This window comes from Hylobates moloch, unplaced genomic scaffold, assembly GCF_009828535.3.
Source record: "Hylobates moloch isolate HMO894 unplaced genomic scaffold, HMol_V3 SCAFFOLD_21, whole genome shotgun sequence".
NCBI lineage: Eukaryota > Metazoa > Chordata > Mammalia > Primates > Hylobatidae > Hylobates > Hylobates moloch.
Window position 1 is genome coordinate 9,767,230 of NW_026652296.1, and position 21,876 is coordinate 9,789,105.

At 52.6% G+C, this 21,876-nt stretch overlaps 1 protein-coding gene across 5 annotated transcripts; it reads left to right on the forward strand.

The window, feature by feature from the left end:
* The first annotated feature begins 779 nt into the window (after positions 1 to 779).
* KCNG1 (potassium voltage-gated channel modifier subfamily G member 1) lies at positions 780 to 21,409 on the forward strand. 5 transcript variants are annotated; one of them, XM_032142649.2, is made up of 5 exons: positions 992 to 1,017; positions 10,096 to 10,216; positions 11,536 to 11,593; positions 13,603 to 14,402; positions 19,150 to 21,409. In XM_032142649.2, the coding sequence occupies exons 4-5, from the start codon at positions 13,629 to 13,631 to the stop codon at positions 19,915 to 19,917; spliced, it is 1,542 nt and encodes a 513-aa protein (XP_031998540.1). In that variant the 5' UTR covers positions 992 to 1,017; positions 10,096 to 10,216; positions 11,536 to 11,593; positions 13,603 to 13,628; the 3' UTR covers positions 19,918 to 21,409. The 5 variants fall into 5 exon arrangements, with proteins under 5 accessions (XP_031998541.1, XP_031998539.1, XP_031998540.1 ...); XM_032142648.2 differs by lacking the exon at positions 10,096 to 10,216 and having other exon boundaries at positions 781 to 1,017; XM_058433158.1 differs by lacking the exons at positions 992 to 1,017; positions 10,096 to 10,216 and adding an exon at positions 1,184 to 1,239.
* Positions 21,410 to 21,876: the final 467 nt, after the last annotated feature.

Below are 21,876 nucleotides of genomic sequence, written 5' to 3' on the forward strand. Positions count from 1 at the left end.
GGCAACATTGGTCTAGGAGGTAGAGAAAAGGCGCGCGATATGTGGCCCCCAGGATGTGGAAGCTTGCGGCTCCAGGGCAGCAGCGCGTGGAGGGCCTTAAGGATGCAGTACTTGCCCGGGGTAGGGGGCGAGGGACCCAGAGGCAGCGGTGCACTTGGACTTCCAGGGAAAGGCAGGAGACATGGCGCGTGTGGTTCCCAGGATGTGGAAACGCGTGGAGCGCGGCCCCGGGGCAGCGGAGAGTGGGGTTTTAATATCTGGCACATGTAGACCCTGGGGCGGTGTTGCTAGGGGCCCGGACCCGGGACCACCGGCGCACTTGGACCGCGGGGAAAGCTGACAGGGAGCGCGACCCTAGGAGGCTGCCGCGCCGCCTAGTGCGTGAAGCTCCAGGGCAGCGGAGCGCGGGGACCTTGAAGGCTGGCGCATGCAGGCGAAGGGGCCGCAGGGTGGTCGCTCCTGGGAGAGCAGACGGGGAAGAAGGCAACGGGAGGGAGGGCGTAGCGCGAGCAGTCCCGGACGCGGGCTCAGGAACTGGCAGCGAGGAGCGCAATCCAGCAGGCGCGCCAGGGCCCCCGGATCCAAGGTGCGGGGTCCCGATTGGGCGCCTGGACGCCCCGTGACGGTGGCGCCGCTGCCACTGTCCCAAAGCGGGGCGAGGCCAAGCGCTGCGCTCTCGGCTGCCCGTCCCTTCTCCCCGCCCCGCGCTCAGTCCCCTCCCTCCGTCCCGCCTCCTGCCTCGCTCCCTCCCTCGGCGGCTGCTGCGCCGCGCTCCCGGCGCACTCGGAGCCCGGCGGGGACCGGGAGGCAGAGACGGGGCGGCCGTGGCTCCGAGGGCGGGAGCTGAGCCGGGCCCCGGGACGGAAGTTTGGCGGCGGCTCCAGGAGGCAGAGCGGGCGCCCCGGGCGGCTTCCAGGCCCCTCTCGCGTCCTCGCCCCGGACCTGTGGGCAGCCGCGGAGGACGGAAGCCGCGGCCGGGCCAACTCCGAGGCGGGGACGCCGCGACGGGAACTTGAGGTGGGAACTTTGCGCGCTGCAGCCTCGCCGGGCCCCACCGAAGCGCGAACCGGACCCCGAGCCTGCAAACTCGGGCTCGGGGGCGGCTGCACGTGGCCGTGGCCGTGGCCCTGAACTCCCTGCGGGGACCTCGAAACCCGCCTGCGGGGAGGCCAGGGCGACAGAGAACTCGGGAGCCACCGCTGGTGCGTGGCGGCGTGGAGCGCGCTTGCTACGGCCAAGGTGCGGGTCCGGCTTCGGTTCATCCCAAGGGGTCCCCGGGATGCGAAGTCCGGGACGTTCGCCGCCGCGGTGACCCCGGCGGGGGCGCATCCCGGCTGTGGGCCGAGGTTTCTCCCCGGATCCCGGGAGGAAGGAGAGTTAGGGATTGGGGTGGGGGAGTGTGTGTCACTTGCTCATTCACTGTATCCTTAGGCACAGTATGGAGCCCCCCTTCACCCCCACCGTGAGCATGATTGAGTCATTCGTTATGAACACAGCGAGCGTTTATTGAGCGCCTACTGTGTGCTAGGCGCTGGGGATACTGACACAGTTCACTGGACACCCCAGGAACTGGTAGGAAAGTGGTAGTCTCAGCCTTAGGGTTTCCATGTGGGAGAGAAGCTCGGCCTGGAGGTATGGAAGGAAAAGGGTGAAGTTCATTCATTCATTCATAGATTGGACAAAGATTGGTTGAGCACCTGTTATACGCAGCTCATCATACCAAGCGCTCAACAGTCATTCATCCAGTTCACAAACATTTATGGAGGCCCTATGCTGGGGAGAAGTGAAGACGGATGGGATGGGGGTGGGATAGAATGGGGGCACCCTTCATGCAGCTTAGAGAGAAGTAAGGATTAAGACCCAGGCCCCCTGCCTTGGGAGGCCACAGACTGCCCCGGGGGGGCCAACTATAGCAGCCCATGTATATAGGCAGAAGTCTTCGTTCATCTAATGCATTCCTTCTCAAGGTGGGAGGCGTGGAAGCTGGAATTGGTTCTAGAATAGGAAGAAAAGATCTTTTCAAAGCTCCTTAGGGGCGGGTGATGGGGTAGGGTGGGGAGGAGTTGAGAAACACTGATCTGACATTACTGAGGAATGCAGGTTCCCACCAATGGGGTTTATGAGTTAAGTTGTCCATTCAGCAGGCATTTTCTTAACACTTGCTGTTATTAAGCACTTAAAGGGTGCCAGGCACCAAAGTTACCCAGGTAAATGACAGACACATAGAAGAGGGAGACAGACACATACGCCCCCACCCCCTTTGCTGACTCCCTGAGATAAGTACAGGGGGAAGTGAGAGGAGGGAGCAGGAACTGGTCTGATTGATTGTGGGGTGGGGGAAGTTCCTGCCCTATGAATCTGAGCAGAGGTTTATTCATTAGCGTGTGTTTGATACCCCCACACCCATGATGGCAGAGTCCCTGTGGAGAGCCTCACCGGCAGCACATCTCCAAGAAAAGTTTGGCACTGCTGATTGGGGCCATGTGGTGGGCACTGTGGCTAGGGCATGCTGTCCCTCTTTGGGGGATTTTTCAGGCTCTGCCAGACCTGAGCTCTACTTGTGCCTCCCCCGGCTTTGGGAGCCCTGCAGAGTCGCCTGATAGGAGGGGAAGGAGGGAAGGTGTGTTTGAAAAACAGGCAAGTGCTGGCCCCTGGGGATCACCCTCCTCAGTCATTCTCGAAGCCAGCCCGTTCCAGTGGAAAGATGTCTGTCATGGGACACACTCCTGACCTGCAGGGAACTGCAAGCGCACTGGAAACGAGGCAACCTAGGTTCTTCTCCTGAGACTTGAGAGCCCAGGCCCACAGCCTACAGCCTGGGTTCTCAAGCCTTGGGAGTAAAAAAATCAACAAAACCCCTAGTTTTGCCAAACTCTGGGTTGCCTTTTTGGCCACTGGGAGGGAGATGTGACAGTGGAGGCAGAGGTTACTTGCTTCTCCCCATCCCCAAAGACTTTCCTGAAGCTCGTCCTGGAGCCTGATTGGGGCAGATCTGAGCACCACTTTGAATTCTCTGCACCAGATGCACAGCTGGGCTCTGGCAAGAGGTGAGGGAGATGCCTCAGGAAACAGAAGAACAAAGAGATGTGTGCTGGGTACAGGGCTAAGTGACGCAAACCAGCTCCAAGGAACTCACCTCCTGGAGCCTCAGTAGGTACCTTGGCTCGGCTGTCCTTTCTCCACCCTGCTTTCCAATGTTGATGAAGAGTCAACATTGCCTGTTGCCAGAGGTCTAGGGGTACAGGAATCTACTCTTGGTTGATGCATTAAGCCCAGAAATGGAGCCCGTGGGTGAAAAATGGCAGCTGGTAAAGCCCCTCTAAATAGAATTAATAAAAAGGGAGCGGCGAAGAACCTAGCTGAAGCACTCCATCGCTGTGGACCATTTTTATCATCCAGCAGACTGTATTTGATTAACAAAATCAGAAATGAGGTGACTTTGCTACAAATAGGATCTGAATTGTGCCTAAGACTGTCCCTTGCCCTGAGGTGAGTCTTCAGTCTCACACCCACACCTCCCCGGGCAAGTCTGATCATGCTGTCCCTCCAGAGGACTCTGGTAAGCAGGTGTCTCCCTTCCTGCCGTCCCGAGGTCCCCACTGCTCCCCCAAGCCTGCTTCTCTGCTTAATTTTGAGCTACAAGGAGGCAAAGAGAGAAGGATCTTCTGGCTCAAGTCCCCAAACACCTCCCCGTAGAAGAAGGCAAACGCAAACGTGCATTTGGTGTTATTTTGCTTGCCTGCAGCACAGCAGGGAGGCTCCGGAGGCAGCCTGTCTTTTTTATAGCGGGGAAGGACACTGGCACTTTTTCTCATTTGGGGGCAAGTGAGGAATGGAGGGGAAAGCCCAGCTCCCAGCGCATAATCTCCCCAGGAACTTGGGCCCCAGCTTTCAGGAGGCTGGGCCAAGGCCCAGGGTGGTGGGACCGTGGCGAGAACAGACGGCAGGTGGCTAAGAAAGATATATTCTCCACCAGGGCACAGCAGCTCTTGGAAATCTAACATGCCGGGACCCGGGCCAGGCTAATGGTTGGATCCATTTTGATTAACGTTTTAATTGGGGATTAATGCAGCCTGACCCGCCTCTGAGTCAGCTCGGCCAGGAGCCCTAATCCTGACAGATGAAGCTATACTGGCATGAAATGCCGCAGGGCCTGGGAAAGAGTGGCATGGAGAGAGATGGACGGGTCCCCGAGACGCCCACTGGGAGTGAGGGAATGGCACAGGTTGAGAGACATGGTACGAGAGAGAGAAACCAAAGCCTGCAGAGTGCAGGAGAGAAATGCTTTCCTTCTGGAAAGTTGCCTTGGAAGCTGTGTTAATTTCCTCCTTTCACATACTTGCACAGATTTAGTGGCTTAAAGCAATATAAATTTTGTATTATTATTATTATTATTATTATTATTATTATTATTATTGAAGACAGGGTCTTGCTCTGTCACCCAGCTGGAGTGTAGTGTCACTATCATGGCCCACCACAGCCTTGACCTCCTGGGCTCAAGTGATCCTCCCACCTCAGCCTCCTGAGTCACTGGGACTAGAGGTACACACCACCATGCTCAGCTGATTTTTTTTTTAATCGTAGAAACAGGGTCTCACTATGTTGCCCAGGCTGGCCTTGAACTCTGGAACTCAAGCAGTTCTCTCACCTTGGCCTCCCAAAGTGCTAGGATTCCAGGCGCAAGCCACTGCACCCAGCCTGAATTTATTATCTCATAGTTTTTGGAGATTAGAAGACCAAATGAGACTCATTGGGCCAAAATCAAGGTATCATCAGGGCTTATGGAGATGACTCCACCCCCTGCCTCCATCGTCAACATCTCCTTCCCAGAGGCCAAAATGGCAATGCTGAGTTTGGCAAAACTAGGGGTTTTGTCGATTTTTTTTTAACTCTGCTCTCTTGCAAATATAAAATAGTGATAAATATGTTTCCCCAGCCATGGACAATTGCCTGCTTCTCCCCATCCTCAGAAACATTCCAAAATCTTGTCCATATGAAATAGAGACTAGAAACCCAATCCCTGACTCACTGCAAGGGGTGGAGACACCACACCAGCTCCCCGAAAGGAACAAGTGGTTCAAGGAGGCAGTAAAAGGCAGGGGTCAAAGAGGTTTGGCCTGGAGTCCCACAGATCTAGCTTAATTCTGGCTTAATCACTTATTGCCAGACATAAGTTTTCACTTCTCAGGGCCTCAGTTTCTTCATTTGTAAAATGGGGGTAATGGGGGTATTAGTGATAATACCCGCCTTTTTAGGAAAGGATGGAGACTCAGGCAATTAAGGCTCCTAGCACAGCACCTGGCACTTAGTGAGTTTGCAGTGGAGGGAGGCTGTGGTTGCTGCTATTTATAACACTTTGTGCAGTTAGCACTCTCTCTGCATTCCCCGCTGCCACTCGGAAGAGGGATGGAGAGCATAAGACAGAAAGAACAGGGTCCAGAGAGGCCTGCAGCTTGTTGGAACCCTGGAGAGAGAACTGAAAGCAGTTGGGGTCAGCCCAGGACCATTTGTAGAACCATTTAATGCCCCTGATAGAATGTAGCCATGGGCACAGGAGGCCCGGTGACACTGCTCGTCCCTGCAGCAAACCTCCGTTCACCAGATCCCCATAATAGCCCTGTGAGGTCAGCAATCTTATCCCCATCTTCTAGGGGAGGAGGCAGGCTCAGAGAGGCCAGCGGCTCAGTGGGTGTGATGGCCTGCTCAGGCCACAGGGTTATTAGCAGGAGCAGCAGGGACGACTAGTCACACCTGGCTTGGACCTTCATTCCATCCCATTCTGCCCTCCCAAGTCCCACCCCACAGGTCCTGCACCTGTACCCTCAGTCATGTGCTGACCTCAGGGTGGTCACATGAGAACTGCCACTTAGAACGCCTTATGGTCTCAATGATCATTTATCTTTGGAATTATGTTCTCAGCCCTCAGCCATAGCTTATAAGCATCACCTTTTTCCTCAAAGGAAGGATAGAAAAATTGCAGGAGAGTGTCAGTGGATCTCTGGGCTCCTGAATGGAAATTTGATCAAGGCAGCCCCAATGCAGAAGATTTTTCTCACAAACCAGAAGGGATTCCATTTCTCCAATGAAGCGGGACTCACAGAGCTTTCCAGAGCCTCTAGGAGATTGACACATTGGGCAGGGCAGTCCCGGTGAAAGCCCAGAGCAGCTCCTGTGCCTCCAGCCCCTGGGAGAACTCCAGGCATTCCTGGTCCCCTCCCTCGCACACAATCTCCAGGAGAGCCTGTGAAAATGCTCATTGCTGGGCCTCCCCTTCAGGCATTCCGACTGGGGAGGGTGCCAGGAATCTGTATCTCCACCGAGCACCCCGAGCAATTCAGAAGGTTCTGTTGTTCTTGTGCTCTTCATTTGTCTTTTTAAACCTGGGTTAAAACCCGGAGTTGTACAAACCACACCGCTTCCCAGCACGCCTCCTCATTGGCCTGTGCCAGGCTGTCTCATCTTACTCATTTTTCTTCTTTGTTCCAATCCCCGTGCTTCTTCCTCTTCCTTTGCCCTTCCAGGCACCCTCCATGTGGTTGATATAGATCCTCGCATGTGCTTGAGACCTTGTAAAATATGTAATGTGTGTGTGTTCATTTACATAAATAGCACAGTGCTAGAAACTTCTGTTTCTTTTTCCACTCGGCACACTGTTTTTAAAAGCTAAATGTGTTGCTAAGTCTCCACCCAGTCCATTGCTTCTGATTCCTGGGCAATCTGCAGGATTCCAAAATCTGCCTCTGCGAAGACTTGCCTGTCCACTCCCCTGGGGATGGATGCTAGGGGACCTCCTGGTACCGTAAACAACACAGAACATGCATTCTTGTACCTTGTTTGTTACTCTCTTCCATCTGGTTCCCCAGAAGCAAACCCTGAGTGAAGGATTTGAGTGCAAATAATTTATTACTGACAATGTCTGCCACAACCCTTTGTGGTCCCAGGTCTGGGAAATATACCCAGAAGTGGGTTTCCTGGGTCACAGGGCAGCAGCATCTTCATTTCCCTCATTACCGCCCAGTGGCTTTCCCAGAGTGTTAGGCCAGCCCACATACCCTCCAGCAATTGGATCCGGGGGTCAGATGATGCTGGATCCAAATCGCAGTGGGTCAGGTCAGAAAAGAAGATTCTCTTGGGAAGCAGGGAGGGGGGCAGCCGACTCTAATCATAGCTTGTGAGAATTCCAAGACGACTATTGAGGGTTCACTGAGCGTCAGGCGTGGAGCCAAGTGCATCACCTATGCCATCTGCTTTTGTCCTCACCATAACTCAAGGGGGCAGGAGTTGTTTGTAGCCTCATTATACAGATAAAGAAACTGAGTCTCAGGGGTAGGGCACGACTTGCCTAAAGTCACAGAGCAACTGGCCTTGAACCCAGGTCTCCTGATTTTAAAGCCTGTGCGCCCTTCTGCCTCCTCAGCTTAGGGTGGTTGGCACATTGTCCCCCAAGCTGGAGGAGAACCAGAACCAGAACCAGCTTTTTTTCAACATCTCCTTTTTTTTTTTTCAAGACAGAATCTCACTCTGTTACCCAGGCTGGAGCGCAGTGGCACCATCTCCGCTCACTGCAACCTCTGCCTCCCAGGTTCAAGTGATTCTCCTGCCTCAATCTTCCCAGTAGCTGGGATTACGGGCACCCACCACCATGCCCGGCTTAATTTTGTATTTTTAGTAGAGATGGAGTTTCACCATGTTGGCCAGGCTGGACTCAAACTTCTGGCCTCAAGTGATCCACCCGCCTCGGCCTCCCAAAGTGCTGGGATTACAGGCGTGAGCCACCATGCCCGGCCTCAGCATCCCATTTCCTATCGCAACTGTCACAAATTACCACAAACTGAGTGGCTTAAGACAGCCCAATTGTATTATCTTACAGGTCTGGAGGTCAGAGGTTGGAAATGGGTCTGGCTGGGCTAATATCGAGTGTTGGCAGGGCTGTGCTCCTTTCTGCAGGCTCCAGGGAGCTCATTTCTTGGTCTCCAGCCTTTGGAGGCCACCTGCATTCCTTGACTCATGGCCCCTTCCTCCATCTTCACAGCCAGCAGTGGCCAGTGGAGTCATTCTCATGCCACAGCCCTCTACCGCTCCATCTGCTGCTTTCTTTTTCCACAAATAAGGACCCCGTTGATTACATTGGGCCCACCCAGATCATCCAAGGTAATTTCCCATCTCAGGTCAGCTGTAGCAGCCTTAATTGCATCTGTAACCTTCATTCCTCCTTACCATGCAGTCTAACATAGTCACAGGTTCCAGTGATTAGGATTAGGACATGGGCATCTAGGGGAATGTGGGGACATTTTTCCGCCTACCATATGCCCTGCACTGACCACTCTGGCCTGATGTGATGCAGCTTCAGTGGGTACCGGGCACAGGGCACAGGCGAGGCCCCTGCCTCTGGCTTCACCATAGCTCTACTACCCTGGCCCTCCTGTCCTTGCCAGCCTAGCCAGGTCAAAGCTGCCAGGTGACACCCTCACCCCCTGCAAACACACACCCATCAGCTCAGCATTGATGGTCTGGCACCATCCTTGGGAGACACCCATCTCCGTCCTCTCTCCTTGATTTTGCCGGCATCTTCTGTCCCTAATCCCACAGCCAGGAACGGCTTCGTCTGACTCAGCTCACCATAGCGCCACCTATCCGTCGCCTCGGTAAATGGCACCCCTGGAATCCTGGTTCTTCTCTTTCCCCCTCCCCCAGGCCCCATTCCTCAGCCAGTCCTGAGGGCTCTTCCTCCAAAGTTCATCCCAAATCCCTCCTGTTCTCCAGGACTTCCACCGCTGCAAACCTTAGTCATTTCCAGAATGACTTCCATAGCCTCCAGCCCGGGCTGCCCAGCCCACCCGCTGTCCACTGACCTGGCAGGCACACATGGACTCCTTGTCCTTTGCAGAATAAGCCCCAGCTCCTTATTGTCAGCCCCTGGGCCCTGCTGCACCTGGCCCCTGCCCCCTGCCCCCCTCCTCTTCTCCCAGTTTCCCCTCGCTCTGTGCTCAGCATTCTCTGGTCTTTGATCATCCAAGCCCACCCCCAAGTCAGGGAGCAAATTCTTGCCACTCCCTCTGCCAGGTCCTCACAGGGCTGGATCCATCCGTGCGGCTCAACCCTATGTCCCCTCCTCTAAGAAGCCCTCCTTCACCCCTCCAGCCAGTGTTGCCTCACACCCCACAATAGTCATTCTCCATCTCTCACCTTGCTCTGTCAACAACACTGCAGTCACTGCAGCCTGAAATGATTTGTGTGCTCATTTGGAAACAGTCTTCCCCACCAGAAGGTCACCTCCGTGAGGACAGGGACTGGGTCTGTCTTGTTCTCTGCCATGTCTCCAGCTCTAATACAGAGTCTGACACATGGTGAGTGTTCAGTAACTACTGAATAAACGAACAAATAAATGAATGAATGACACCTGCCTCCGGACTTCACCTCATCTCCCCCATCGCAGCCTCTGCCTCAAACAGCTTCCTCTCCCCAAGCATCCATAGACCCTCGGAGGCAAAATCACTTAAACCCACCATGCTGTAGAACTAACAGAACTAACACCATGGAGAAATAAAAAATTTCTTGTGAGGATATCAGGCTGCGTGAAAAGCAGTATTATTTTTCAGAAGCCCAGGCTTTGGGGTTTCTTTGATTTATGAACTTTAGTGTAGGGTCTAGAGGTGCTGAGCCGTCCATCTCACATCAGATCGGGTATCCGCAAGACCAAAGGCCATGGAGAAATATGCCTGTTCTTCCTTTAGTGAGTTCTGGCCTCAGCATTTCCCCAGGGGACTCTGGCTTTGAGCACAAGGTCGTTACTGTGTTTATTACCCTCCGAGTAGCATCAGCCTCTCCATACCCACCGTGCTGCCGAGACAGGATCACTTTCCACACAGGAAACTCACGTGGGGCAGGGTGTGAAGGAAATAAATCACTAATTGGGGGAGTTTTCTGCTGGAGGCAAAGCTGGGAGGGTTGAAAGAAGAAATTCCTAAAAAGAAGAGGTGATTACAGCCATGGGGGTTCACAAGAGCCCTCCAGGGCTTGTGTGAAGCGTTTTCCCTTTACCTCCATCACCATTCTTGCCAAACAGAATGTCACTTTTTCTCTTTTCTGTGGTAGCAAAGATGAAACAGCAGAGCTGAAAAGAGAGATCACCAAGGAAAGTGCCTGAAAGGGATTATTCCCACGCCTCCAAAGGATCCTGGCAGGCTGTGCCTGAGGAGATGGGTTCCAATTTTAGGTGAAGTTAAAAAACACTCTAACCGTCTAAAATCAAATCATTTTTCTTTCAAACACAGGTGTACCCTAGTTTTCCAAACCCTGATCTATGCAACTGTAGCCTTCCCCAAAGATCAGTGAGTAGTAGAGGGGTGATGTGCTTTTGTAAAGCAATTCCTCTTAGGAAGGAGCCCCTTTTAAGTGTGAAACACCCTCCCTCCCCTTCCAGCACCTGTTAAAACACTTTCTCATTCATACGTACATGTGTTTGTGTATGTGTGTGTTCGTGAGCGGGTGTTTCCCTGAACATGTCCACAGCACCGACCCATATTTAAGTATTGGATATGGGTTTCCATTTGGAATTGATAGACTTTTACCACTCGATTCCATCGGGGATTTGTCTAGGGAGAGGGCTGGTGATTTTGTTTTTTTTGTTTTGTTTTGTTTTGTTTTTGTTTTAGACAGAGTCTTGCTCTGTCATCAGGCTGGACTGCAGTGGCACCATCTCAGCTCACTGCAACCTCCACCTCTCGGGTTCAAGGGATTCTCCTGCCTCAGCCTCCCGAGTAGCTGGGATTTCAGGCGCGTGCCACCACACCTGGCTAATTTTTGTATTTTTAGTAGAGATGGGGTTTCACCTTGTTGGCCAGGATGATCTCGATCTTATACCTCGTGATGCACCCATCTCGGCCTCCCAAAGTGCTGGGATTACAGGCCTGAGCCACCACACCTGGCCGAGGGCTGGTGATTTTTAAAAGCAGAGTATTTGACTCCTACTAACTTTTCTATGCATCGGCTCAATTCCAGAGAGCTCTATAGCTATAATCTAAGGGTCTCAAACTCAAATGCCTATAGGGCCGGGAAAGAAACACATTTGAGTGGAATACAGTGGGTGTTAGGAAGACAATAGTTGGGGGTGGGGACTGTGGTGGATTGGAGCATGTGCTGCCTAAAGGGGTAGCCATTTCTCAGTTGGCATTTGGGCCAAGTGTTGCCAGATATCCTGATTTTTTAAGAGAAGCCAAGGATATGGATTTTTACATGAAATTTCTCAACTTTCAAAAACCTCTCCAAGCCAAGTAAAATATTTGTGAACCAAATTCAGCCCATGAGCTAGTAATGAATAAGCAATCCTGTTCCAGTAGCACAAACCCTTAGCTTTGAGGGTTGGGAAGGAAGGAGTCCATGCAAGTTGATATTTTGACCTCAGTTCCCCAGAAGTCGCCTTATCATGTTGGTCTCATCAACAGGAAATATACTCATTTAGCAAGCACTTCTTTGAGCCTTTACAGTGCTGAGCATAGGGATTCACAGATGACTAAAGCACATTTCTTCCCCCAGGGAGCAGGCTGCCTAATGAAGGAGCCAGGCTTGTGCACAGACAATTCTAGAACTGGTGGTAAGTGCTGTGAAGACGGATGCACCAGTTGTAAGGGGAGGGGTGCTCAATTTAGCTGGAAGAGCCAAGGAAGGCTTCCTGGATGAACATGGCTGTCCAGTTCACCCCTGCATCCTCAAGGTGATGTTTGCCGACCCCTGAGCAAACATGGCATTGCTTTCATAGTTGTGCATTTCTTTGTCCATTGCTTCTGATTTATGGCAATGGTATCTGTTTTCCATTAATGGAAACAATATAAGTTGTCCCTTTAAGATAAATAATAATAGGCCGGGCGTGGCAGCTCACACCTGTAATCCCAGCACTTTGGGAGGCCAAGGTGGGCAGATCACCTGAGATCAAGAGTTCAAGACCAGCCCGGCCAACATGGCAAAACCACGTCTACTAAAAATACAAAAATTAACCAGGTGTGGTGGCACACCTGTAGTCCCAGCTATTCGGGAGGCTGAGGCACGAGAATTGCTTGAACCCGCGGTGCAGAGGTTGCAATGAGCCAAGATCGTGCCACTGCACTCCAGCCTAGGCAAAAGAGCGAGACTCTGTCTCAAAAATAATAATAATAATAATAATAATAGACAATAATTACTGAATACCTACTATGTGCCAGGTACTGCATTAAATGCTCCTATGTACATAATTCACTTAGGCCTCCCAGTAATCTTATCAAATAGGTCACATGGCTGTACCCATTTTACAGACAAGGAAATTAAGACACATCAAGGTTGAGTCACTTGCCCAGGCTGTGTGGCTCCGAAGTCTGCGTTCATAACCATTAACCAAGCTTCTCCACCTCAGCATTAAGGACACTTGGGACCAGATAGGTGTCTGTTGTGGGGACTGTCCTGTGCATTGTAGGACATGCGACAGTATTCCCTGGCCTCTACCTACTAAATGCCAATAGCAACCCCAGTCATGACCAGCAAAAATGCTTCCAGGCATTGCCACGTGTCTTTTGGGAGACTAAATCAGCCCTATGAGAACTGTAGGTCTACACCAAATTGTTTTTCCAAGCCAAATAAATACCAAAAAAAAAGGTTAATTTAAAATAAAATGTTAAGTAAATAACAGTACATGTGTCACCTGAAAATCCACTAGGATGTCAGCCGCCTGGGATCAGAGACCCCTTCACATTCTGCGCACGGCTGCATCCCCAGTGCATAGATGGATATGGGAGAATTGTGAAGGCTGGGAGATGCTGAACAATGTTGTTGCTATTTCACTATTAGGTGAATGTCTTTGTCATCTCAGGCTGATGTAACCAAATATTAATACCACAGACTGGGTGGCTTCAGCAACACTTATTTCTCCCAGTTCTGTCGGCTGCACGTCTGAGAGTAGGGCGCCAGCAGCACTCTTCTCGGGGTTTCACACTTAGATGCCTCCCTGAGTGCTCACATGGCAGAGAGATAGCCCTAGTGTCTCTTCCTCTTCTTTTTTTTGTTTTTGTTTTTGTTTTGTTTTGTTTTGTTTTTATTTTTTGAGAGGGAGTCTCACTCTGTCACCCAGGATGGAGTGCAGTGGCACGATCTCGGCTCACTGCAACCTTCACGTCCCACATTCAAGTGATTCTTGCACCTCAGCCTCCCTAGTAGCTAGGATTACAGGTGAACGCCACCATGCCCGGCTAGTTTTTGTATTTTTAGTAGAGACAGACAGGGTTTCACCATGTTGGCCAGGTGGGTCTCAAACTCCTGACCTCAGGTGATGCACCCACCTCGGCCTCCCAAAGTGCTGGGATTACAGGCGTGAGCCACCGCACCCGGCCTGTCTTCCTCCTCTTATAAGAACACGAATCCCATCGTGGGGGCTTTGCTCTTACAACCACATCTGAACCAAATCACATCTCAAAGGCCCCACCTCCTAATACCATCCCATTGAGGGCTAGGGCCTGCACCCTATGGATGTGGGGGTGAAGATTCCATCCCTAACGGTGCATATCTGCAGAATCTGCATTCTCAGCAAGGTGAAGCTAGGGGTGGTCACTGAGGGTCTTTCCTCCCTTCTCCCCACAGGCCCGAGAGGGATGTGAAGGCCCAAAATGACCCTCTTACCGGGAGACAATTCTGACTACGACTACAGCGCGCTGAGCTGCACCTCGGACGCCTCCTTCCACCCGGCCTTCCTTCCGCAGCGCCAGGCCATCAAGGGCGCGTTCTACCGCCGGGCGCAGCGGCTGCGGCCGCAGGATGAGCCCCGCCAGGGCTGTCAGCCCGAGGACCGCCGCCGTCGGATCATCATCAACGTGGGCGGCATCAAGTACTCGCTGCCCTGGACCACGCTGGACGAGTTCCCGCTGACGCGCCTGGGCCAGCTCAAGGCCTGCACCAACTTCGACGACATCCTCAACGTGTGCGATGACTACGACGTCACCTGCAACGAGTTCTTCTTCGACCGCAACCCGGGGGCCTTCGGCACTATCCTGACCTTCCTGCGCGCGGGGAAGCTGCGGCTGCTGCGCGAGATGTGCGCGCTGTCCTTCCAGGAGGAGCTGCTGTACTGGGGCATCGCGGAGGACCACCTGGACGGCTGCTGCAAGCGCCGCTACCTGCAGAAGATTGAGGAGTTCGCGGAGATGGTGGAGCGGGAGGAAGAGGACGACGCGCTGGACAGCGAGGGCCGCGACAGCGAGGGCCCGGCCGAGGGGGAGGGCCGCCTGGGGCGCTGCATGCGGCGACTGCGCGACATGGTGGAGAGGCCGCACTCGGGGCTGCCTGGCAAGGTGTTCGCCTGCCTGTCGGTGCTCTTCGTGACCGTCACCGCCGTCAACCTCTCCGTCAGCACCTTGCCCAGCCTGAGGGAGGAGGAGGAGCAGGTAAGAGCCCACGCCCCGCGGGGAAACGTGCCACCACGAGGGAAGGGACTCTGAGCGTTGTCACCTCCTCCAGGAAGCCTCCCCTGATTGCACGCTGGCTGAATAGCATCCCTGGTCCCTCCTGACATCAGGAATGTTTGTGTGCATGGTCTGCCTCCCTGTTAATAAGTGAGCATCATGGGGGTCCACGCCTGTGCCTGTCCTGGCCTCCACTGTGCCCGCCACTGCCCTCCCCCTTGCCGGTGTCTGGAACAGTGTCCAGCACAAACAGGCACTCAACCACTATTTGTTGAATGAACAAATGAGTGAATAAATGGATGGTGTGATTTTTGACGTGCCTGGCCCTGAGCGAAGCACATTACATATATCATCAAATTTATCTCAACCACTCGGCCCTTTCTCAACCTTCCTAATCATTTGCATCATAGTAGCCCAGACACATTTTCTGGGTCCTGAAGATAATTTTTATTGATGGGTACATGTGTGTCTACAAATGGTGAGCATTTCTTTTTGTTACATAAGAGAATGAATGGAAAGTTTATTTACTCCAGGGCCTGACACGGGGTGTGTGCTGCAGTCGAAGGGCTCTCACTCATCTGGGAGTTCACAGGAACCGGAGCTGGGCTGCATGTGCCACCTACGTCTTATCTCCCCAGGGAATGCTCCAGCAACCCTGTGGGGGAAGTGTTTTCACACCCACTCGGTATTTGAGGACACTGCCCAACCCCAGGTCTAAGTCTAGTCTGTGTTTGTAAGCATGGAAATATGGTTCCCACGTGGCAGCTTGGGGACCTAATATGGCCCCACAGGACTATGTGATTGGCCCACACAAGGTTTCCCAAAAATTTGACTTGGTTGCCAACATTAAAAGTGAAGTTTTTTCATATAAAAATTCAAAATCTCAGCTTCTTTTAAAAATTCATAAGATCAGGCCAGGTGTGGTGGCTCACGCCTATAATTCCAACACTTTGGGAGCTGGAGGCAGAAGGATCGCTTGAGCCCAGGAGTTCAAAATCAGCCTGGGCAATGTAGTGAGACCCTGTCTTTACGGAAAAAAAAAAAAAATGTAATTAGCCAAGTGTGGTGGCTTGCACCTGTAGTCCTAGCTACTTGGGAGGCTGAGGCAGGAGGATTGCTTGAGCCTCGGAGGTGAGGCTGCAGTGAGCCATGATCACGCCACTGCACTCCTGCCTGGGCAACAGAGTGAGACTCCATCTCTAAAAAACAAAATTTTTAAAAAAATTGTAAGGTTGGGTTCCTCCCCTCCCCCTGCCCCACCACCAACATACACACCAGCCTGCAGCCCTACACGGCAGCTCCTGGGGAGAGCCAAGTCCACAGGGGCCCAGTTCAGTCTCCTTGTGTATGAGACCACGGGCCTTTGAGTTGGTGACTCCTTCCCTATATATGGGGATTCTGGAAGCTTCAAGAAAGACTGAAAGGTCTCAGAAGTACAAATTATATAGGCAGTGGAGAAATAGGTATGGCGGTGTGAACTGAACGTAAATATCATGCCAGCCAATATTTATTGAGCACTGACTGTATACCCTGCATGTGCTAAGTGCTTTATGTGCACTCTCGAATTTAACATTAGAAGTACTCACCATGTCAGGATTTTTCCACTTATGTATGTGGAGGAAGTAGCAATAGCTGTTGCATTAATACCACAGAGGCTTGCTGGTACTTTTTGTATACATTGAATTTATTTATTTCTTTTTAAGAGATGGGGTCTTGCTTTGCTGCCCAGGCTGGCCTCAAAGTCCTGGCTTCAGGCGATCCTCCCACCTCTGCCTCCCAAAGTGCTGAGATTACACTGTACTGGAGTACAGTGGTGCGATATTGGCTCACTGCAACCTCCACCTCCCAGATTGAAGCGATTCTTATGTCTCATGTACATGCACTCTCAAATTTAACATTAGAAGTACTCACCGTGTCAGGATTTTTCCACTTATGTATGTGGAGGAAGTGGGCCCCCATGCCTGGCTTATAAGTTGAATTTTCAAATGGGTATTAAGAAAATAGCATTCAACTAGTAAGGTTAACTTTTTAAACTTTTTTAAATTAAAAAAACAATTTTAGGCCACGTGTGGTGGCTCATGTCTATAATCCCAGCACTTTGGGAGGCTGAGGCAGGTGGATCACTTCAGGTCAGGAGTTCAAGACTAGCCTGGCCAACGTGGCAAAACCCCATCTCTGCTAAAAATACAAAAATTAGCTGGGCGTGTTGGCACTCGCTTGTAATCCTAGCTACTTGGGAGGCTGAGACGTGACAATTGCTTCAATCTGGGAGGTGGAGGTTGCAGTGAGCCAAGATTGCACCACTGTACTCGAGTCTGGGCAACAGAGTGAGACCTTGTCTCAAAAAAAAAAAAATTTTAGAGATGGGGTGTTGCTATGTTGCCCAGGTTGGACTCGAACTCTTGGACTCAAGCATTCCTCCTGCCTCAGCCTCCTGAATAGCTGGGACTAAAGGCACATGCCATCATACCCAGCTGGTAAAATTAACTTTCAATAAGCATGAAGGGTAGTGATAAAGAGGTCAGGGCTACAGCCAGATGGCCTGAATTCAAATCCTGCTTTCTCCTCTCTAGCTGTGTAGTAGCTGTGGGCAAGCTATTTAAACTCTTGAGCCTCTGATTTCTCACCTGTCCAGGGCGGGTATGAACAGGCCCACTTCACAGTGTTGCAAGGATTCAGTGAGTTCACATGAAGTGATTAGAAGTGATTGGGGCCGGGTGCGGTGGCTCACGCCTGTAATCCCAGAACTTTGGGAGGCCGAGGCAGGCAGATCACTTGAGGTCGGGAGTTCGAGACCAGCCTGACCAACATGGAGAAACCCCATCTCTACTAAAAATACAAAATTAGCCGGACGTGGTAGCACATGCCTGTAATCCCAGCTACTCGGGACCTGAGGCAGGAGAATCGCTTGAACCTGGGAAGCGGAGGTTGCAGTGAGCCGAGATTGCGCCATTGCACTCCAGCCTGGGCAACAAGAGCAAAAAAAAAGAAGTGATTGGGCTGACTGAGTCCACACCGCATGAAGGGATTAGAAGTGATGCATAGTGAATGTGCAGAAAGTCCTCTCTTAAGGATTAGGGTCAAGAAGAAAAAGAAAGGAAACGGAAAATGCTCACCATTTGAGACCTGTCTGGAAATTGCTGTACTTAGTATAAATTTCTTCTCAGCTCCAACATCTTTGATCGTGATTTTATCAGGAAAATACTAATAAAGCCACTGTTTTGTTCAACTTCTGATACTTGCTTTTTGAAAAATTAATAATACCTTTGCCTTTTTAAGGATTCAGTGAAAATGCTGTCCTTCAACTTCATTTTGGGGTGCAGTGGGATTCACTGCTTCACATGCTCCCTGTGCACACATTTGAGTGCCTACTGTATGGAGGCACTACAGGGGAGACAGGGTGACCAGGACAAGTCTTCCGACCTCAAGAAGCTTCAAGTCTATCGGGGTTGGGATGGTGTAGTGGCACCACCCACCCCCCCCCATCACCATAAGCGTGAGACACAAGCCAAGGAGGCTCTGTGTGGGAGGCCCACTGACACTGCTGGAGCTTAGTGGGGCACGCTCCAGGAAGGCTTCCCAGAGGAAGGGGCTTCCCATCCCAGAGGTCTAAGACCTTAAAGCCCCACTAGGTATTAGCTCATATCTCCAGCCTCTCACATATTCCTAGAGACAGAATTGTTCAGGTGGGACTTGTAGAACTCAGCTGTGCCCCCAGAACCTCCAAGATGCCCCAGGCTGGAACCACGCTGGCCTCTCCTCTCTGCCAAAGGCCCCTTCAAGGATGAGGCCCAAATCCACTAAAGGACTGTTTACCACCCAGTTATATTCCAGACCAGAGAGGCAAGCTGGCAGCTCGCATGCCAAACCCAACAAAAATATGTGTTTTAGTGACCCATAGAGTATTTCTTTGCACTGAATTATCACCAGGACTTACATCGACATTTTATCTATTTAACCAACATTATCACCAACATTTGTCACCAGGAGAGTTCATGTAAAACTGCACATTTCCAGCCTCTTTTGAAAGCTTCGATGAGGCAGCCTTGGCCTAAATTTGCCCGGGGCAGTGATGGGGGCACTGAACAAGACTATTCCTCAGAGTCCATCGGGAGCCATGGGGGGTGCTAAGGAGAGGAGGAACCGGATCCCTCCGGCTATGTGTGGAAAATGGACTGCAGGGATGAGGGAGCCCAGGGGGGAGGTGACTGCAACCGTCCAGGCTAGAAAGGATGGTGGCCAGACCAGGTGGGAGCAGTGGGCAGTGGGTTTGATTCTCACGCTGTTTTAAATGAAGAGACTTCCTGGGGGTTATACACAAGGTGGTAAGGATGATGCCAGGTATCCTGTGCTGAGCCATTGGAAAGATGGGATTGCTGAAAGCCAGGGAGGGAAACCACCAGTGGGCAGAGGAAACCAGGATCCCATGGCGAATTCGAGATGCCCCTCAGACACCCAGGTGGGAGCGTCAGGGAGGCAGCCTATTGGGGGTCTGGAGTTCAGGGCCGAGGTGGGGGCTGCAGAGAGAGATGAGGAGCGGCCAGTGCAGAGATGGTGCTTAGTGCCCCAGGCCTCAGAGTGGGCACAACTAGGGAGAGGACCCGGGGCCACTCAACCTGGAGAGGTCACCTTCCACCTGGGAAGCCTAGCAGGGCACAGGGCAGAGCTTCTGCGCTCCTTCCCTGGTGGGCCCGCTGACCCCTCCGGCGTCCCTTCCCCTCTCTCCCAGGGCCACTGTTCCCAGATGTGCCACAACGTCTTCATCGTGGAGTCGGTGTGCGTGGGCTGGTTCTCCCTGGAGTTCCTCCTGCGGCTCATTCAGGCGCCCAGCAAGTTCGCCTTCCTGCGGAGCCCGCTGACGCTGATCGACCTGGTGGCCATCCTGCCCTACTACATCACGCTGCTGGTGGACGGCGCCGCCGCGGGCCGCCGCAAGCCCGGCGCGGGCAACAGCTACCTGGACAAGGTGGGGCTGGTGCTGCGCGTGCTGCGGGCGCTGCGCATCCTGTACGTGATGCGCCTGGCGCGCCACTCCCTGGGGCTGCAGACCCTGGGGCTCACCGCCCGCCGCTGCACCCGCGAGTTCGGGCTCCTGCTGCTGTTCCTCTGCGTGGCCATCGCCCTCTTCGCGCCCCTGCTCTACGTCATCGAGAACGAGATGGCCGACAGCCCCGAGTTCACCAGCATCCCTGCCTGCTACTGGTGGGCCGTCATCACCATGACGACGGTGGGCTATGGCGACATGGTCCCTAGGAGCACCCCGGGCCAGGTAGTGGCCCTGAGCAGCATCCTGAGCGGCATCCTGCTCATGGCCTTCCCCGTCACCTCCATCTTCCACACCTTCTCCCGCTCCTACCTGGAGCTCAAGCAGGAGCAGGAGAGGGTGATGTTCCGGAGGGCGCAGTTCCTCATCAAAACCAAGTCGCAGCTGAGCGTGTCCCAGGACAGTGACATCTTGTTCGGAAGTGCCTCCTCGGACACCAGAGACAATAACTGAGCGCGGAGGACACGCCTGCCCTGCCTGCCATCTGTGGCCCGAAGCCATTGCCATCCACTGCAGACGCCTGGAGAGGGACAGGCCGCTTCTGAGTGCAGTCCTGGCGCAGCACCGACTCCCACGCACCCGGGGAAGGACACCCTCACTCCCACACCGCGGGAAGGACACCCGCACATCAGCAGAGGGGCCCTGCCCCTCCGCCTGCAGCCGTGAAAGGAAGCTGGGTCATCAGCCCAGCCCAGCCCACCCCAGCCCCTATGTGTGTTTCCCTCAATAAGGAGATGCCTTGTTCTTTTCACCATGCAAATAACATGCCCAGCAAAAACTTGCTTTATGGGTCTGCCTGGAGAAAAAAAAAAATACAAACAGCAGCAACAGCATGTCTATCTCTAATGTGGAACATGTCCAGGGAAACGAAATTGATGAAAAAGAGAGAATGCCTTCCATGGGGCTCTCTTAAAAGAGGGAGCTGGCTTTCCCAGCAAAGCCAGCGTGTGGGGACTGGAAGTAAAGGGCCCTGTGTGCTTGGGTTGTTCAGGCCCGGTGGGGGCCTACTGGGGTTGTAGAAAAAGAGAACAGCCACCTTTAGGAAAATGACCTGTGAATACTGTACTCCCTCTCTCGTTTCTCTTTGACTCTCCCCACCTCCGCGCCTTTCTTTCTCCCTTTTCGCTTTTATCCTTTTTTCCTTCTCTTCCATCCTCTATTCACCTCTTTCACCCCTTAGGGCTGGTTTTTCAAACTTTCACACAAAGGCACCCCTGACAGTTGACAGGTCATCAGGGGGCCTGTCAGCGTTGTTGACTATGAGGTGAAATCAGTTCATTTTATCTTTAAAAAATCATGTGGGGTTTTTATTCTCCTCTGCATTTATTTTAATCTGTGAAAAAAAAAAATACTTTACATCATATACCTGCATATAAATCTAAACCTAGAGTGGGGACAGATGTTTTTGAAAGGGGGTTTACAGTTCCCTGGGCAGACTGAGAAGCACAATCTGCAGCCCCCACAGGCCTCCCTGTGCCCCCAAAGACCTGCAGAGCACCCACCCAACCTGCGACCTGCAGAGCACCCACCCGACCTGCGACCTGCAGAGCACCCACCCAACCTGCGACCTGCAGAGTACACACCCCACCTGCAACAGGTCCCCGACTTCATATAGCATATGTGACCCACAGTAGAGAGAGCGCCCAGGCCAGTTGAGCAGATTCTACTCCAGCTGGCAGGACATAGAGCCCCTCAGTGCCAGGCGTGGGGAGGAGGCTTCCCACTCAAGTCACAGTCACAAGCTTGTCCTAACCCTCAAGGACACAGCCACATCATTCCCATCCCACCACCTTCACACCCGCCCATCCCTCTGCCAGGGATGCCCTTCCTGCAGAACACTGCATGGCTGGCTCCTTCCCAGAGGGGCCTTCCCTGACCACCTCTCAAAGAATCCACATCAGCACCACCACCACCACCCTCCTCTTAGCCAGCTTGGTCTTCTATATCCAGTCATCAACCTCTGAAATTGACTCATTTATTCCTCTTCTTAGCTACAGGACTCAGCAATATGGCTCACCATTGCCTCCCAGCACCTCGCATAGGGCCTGCAAGTAGTAGGTGCTCAATAAACATTTATTGACGGAATGTTAGCCAGGTGTGGTGTAGTCCCAGCTACTTGGGAGGCTGAGCCAGGAGAATCCCTTGAATCCAGGAGTTGGAGGCTGCAGTGAGCCATGATTGCACCCGAGAATAGCCACTACATTCCAGCCTCAGCGACACAGCAAGACCCTGACTTTAAGTAAAGTAAGTAAATTAATTAAAAAAAGAATGAAGGGAAATAGGAAAGAGGGCCAAAAAGCAGAAGGCATTTATTTTAACATTGGATACTGGGTTCTCCAAGCACCTCTCTCTCTCTCTCTCTCTTTCTCTCCCCTCTCACTCCTCTTCGTCCTCCTCTCTCTCCCTCTCTGT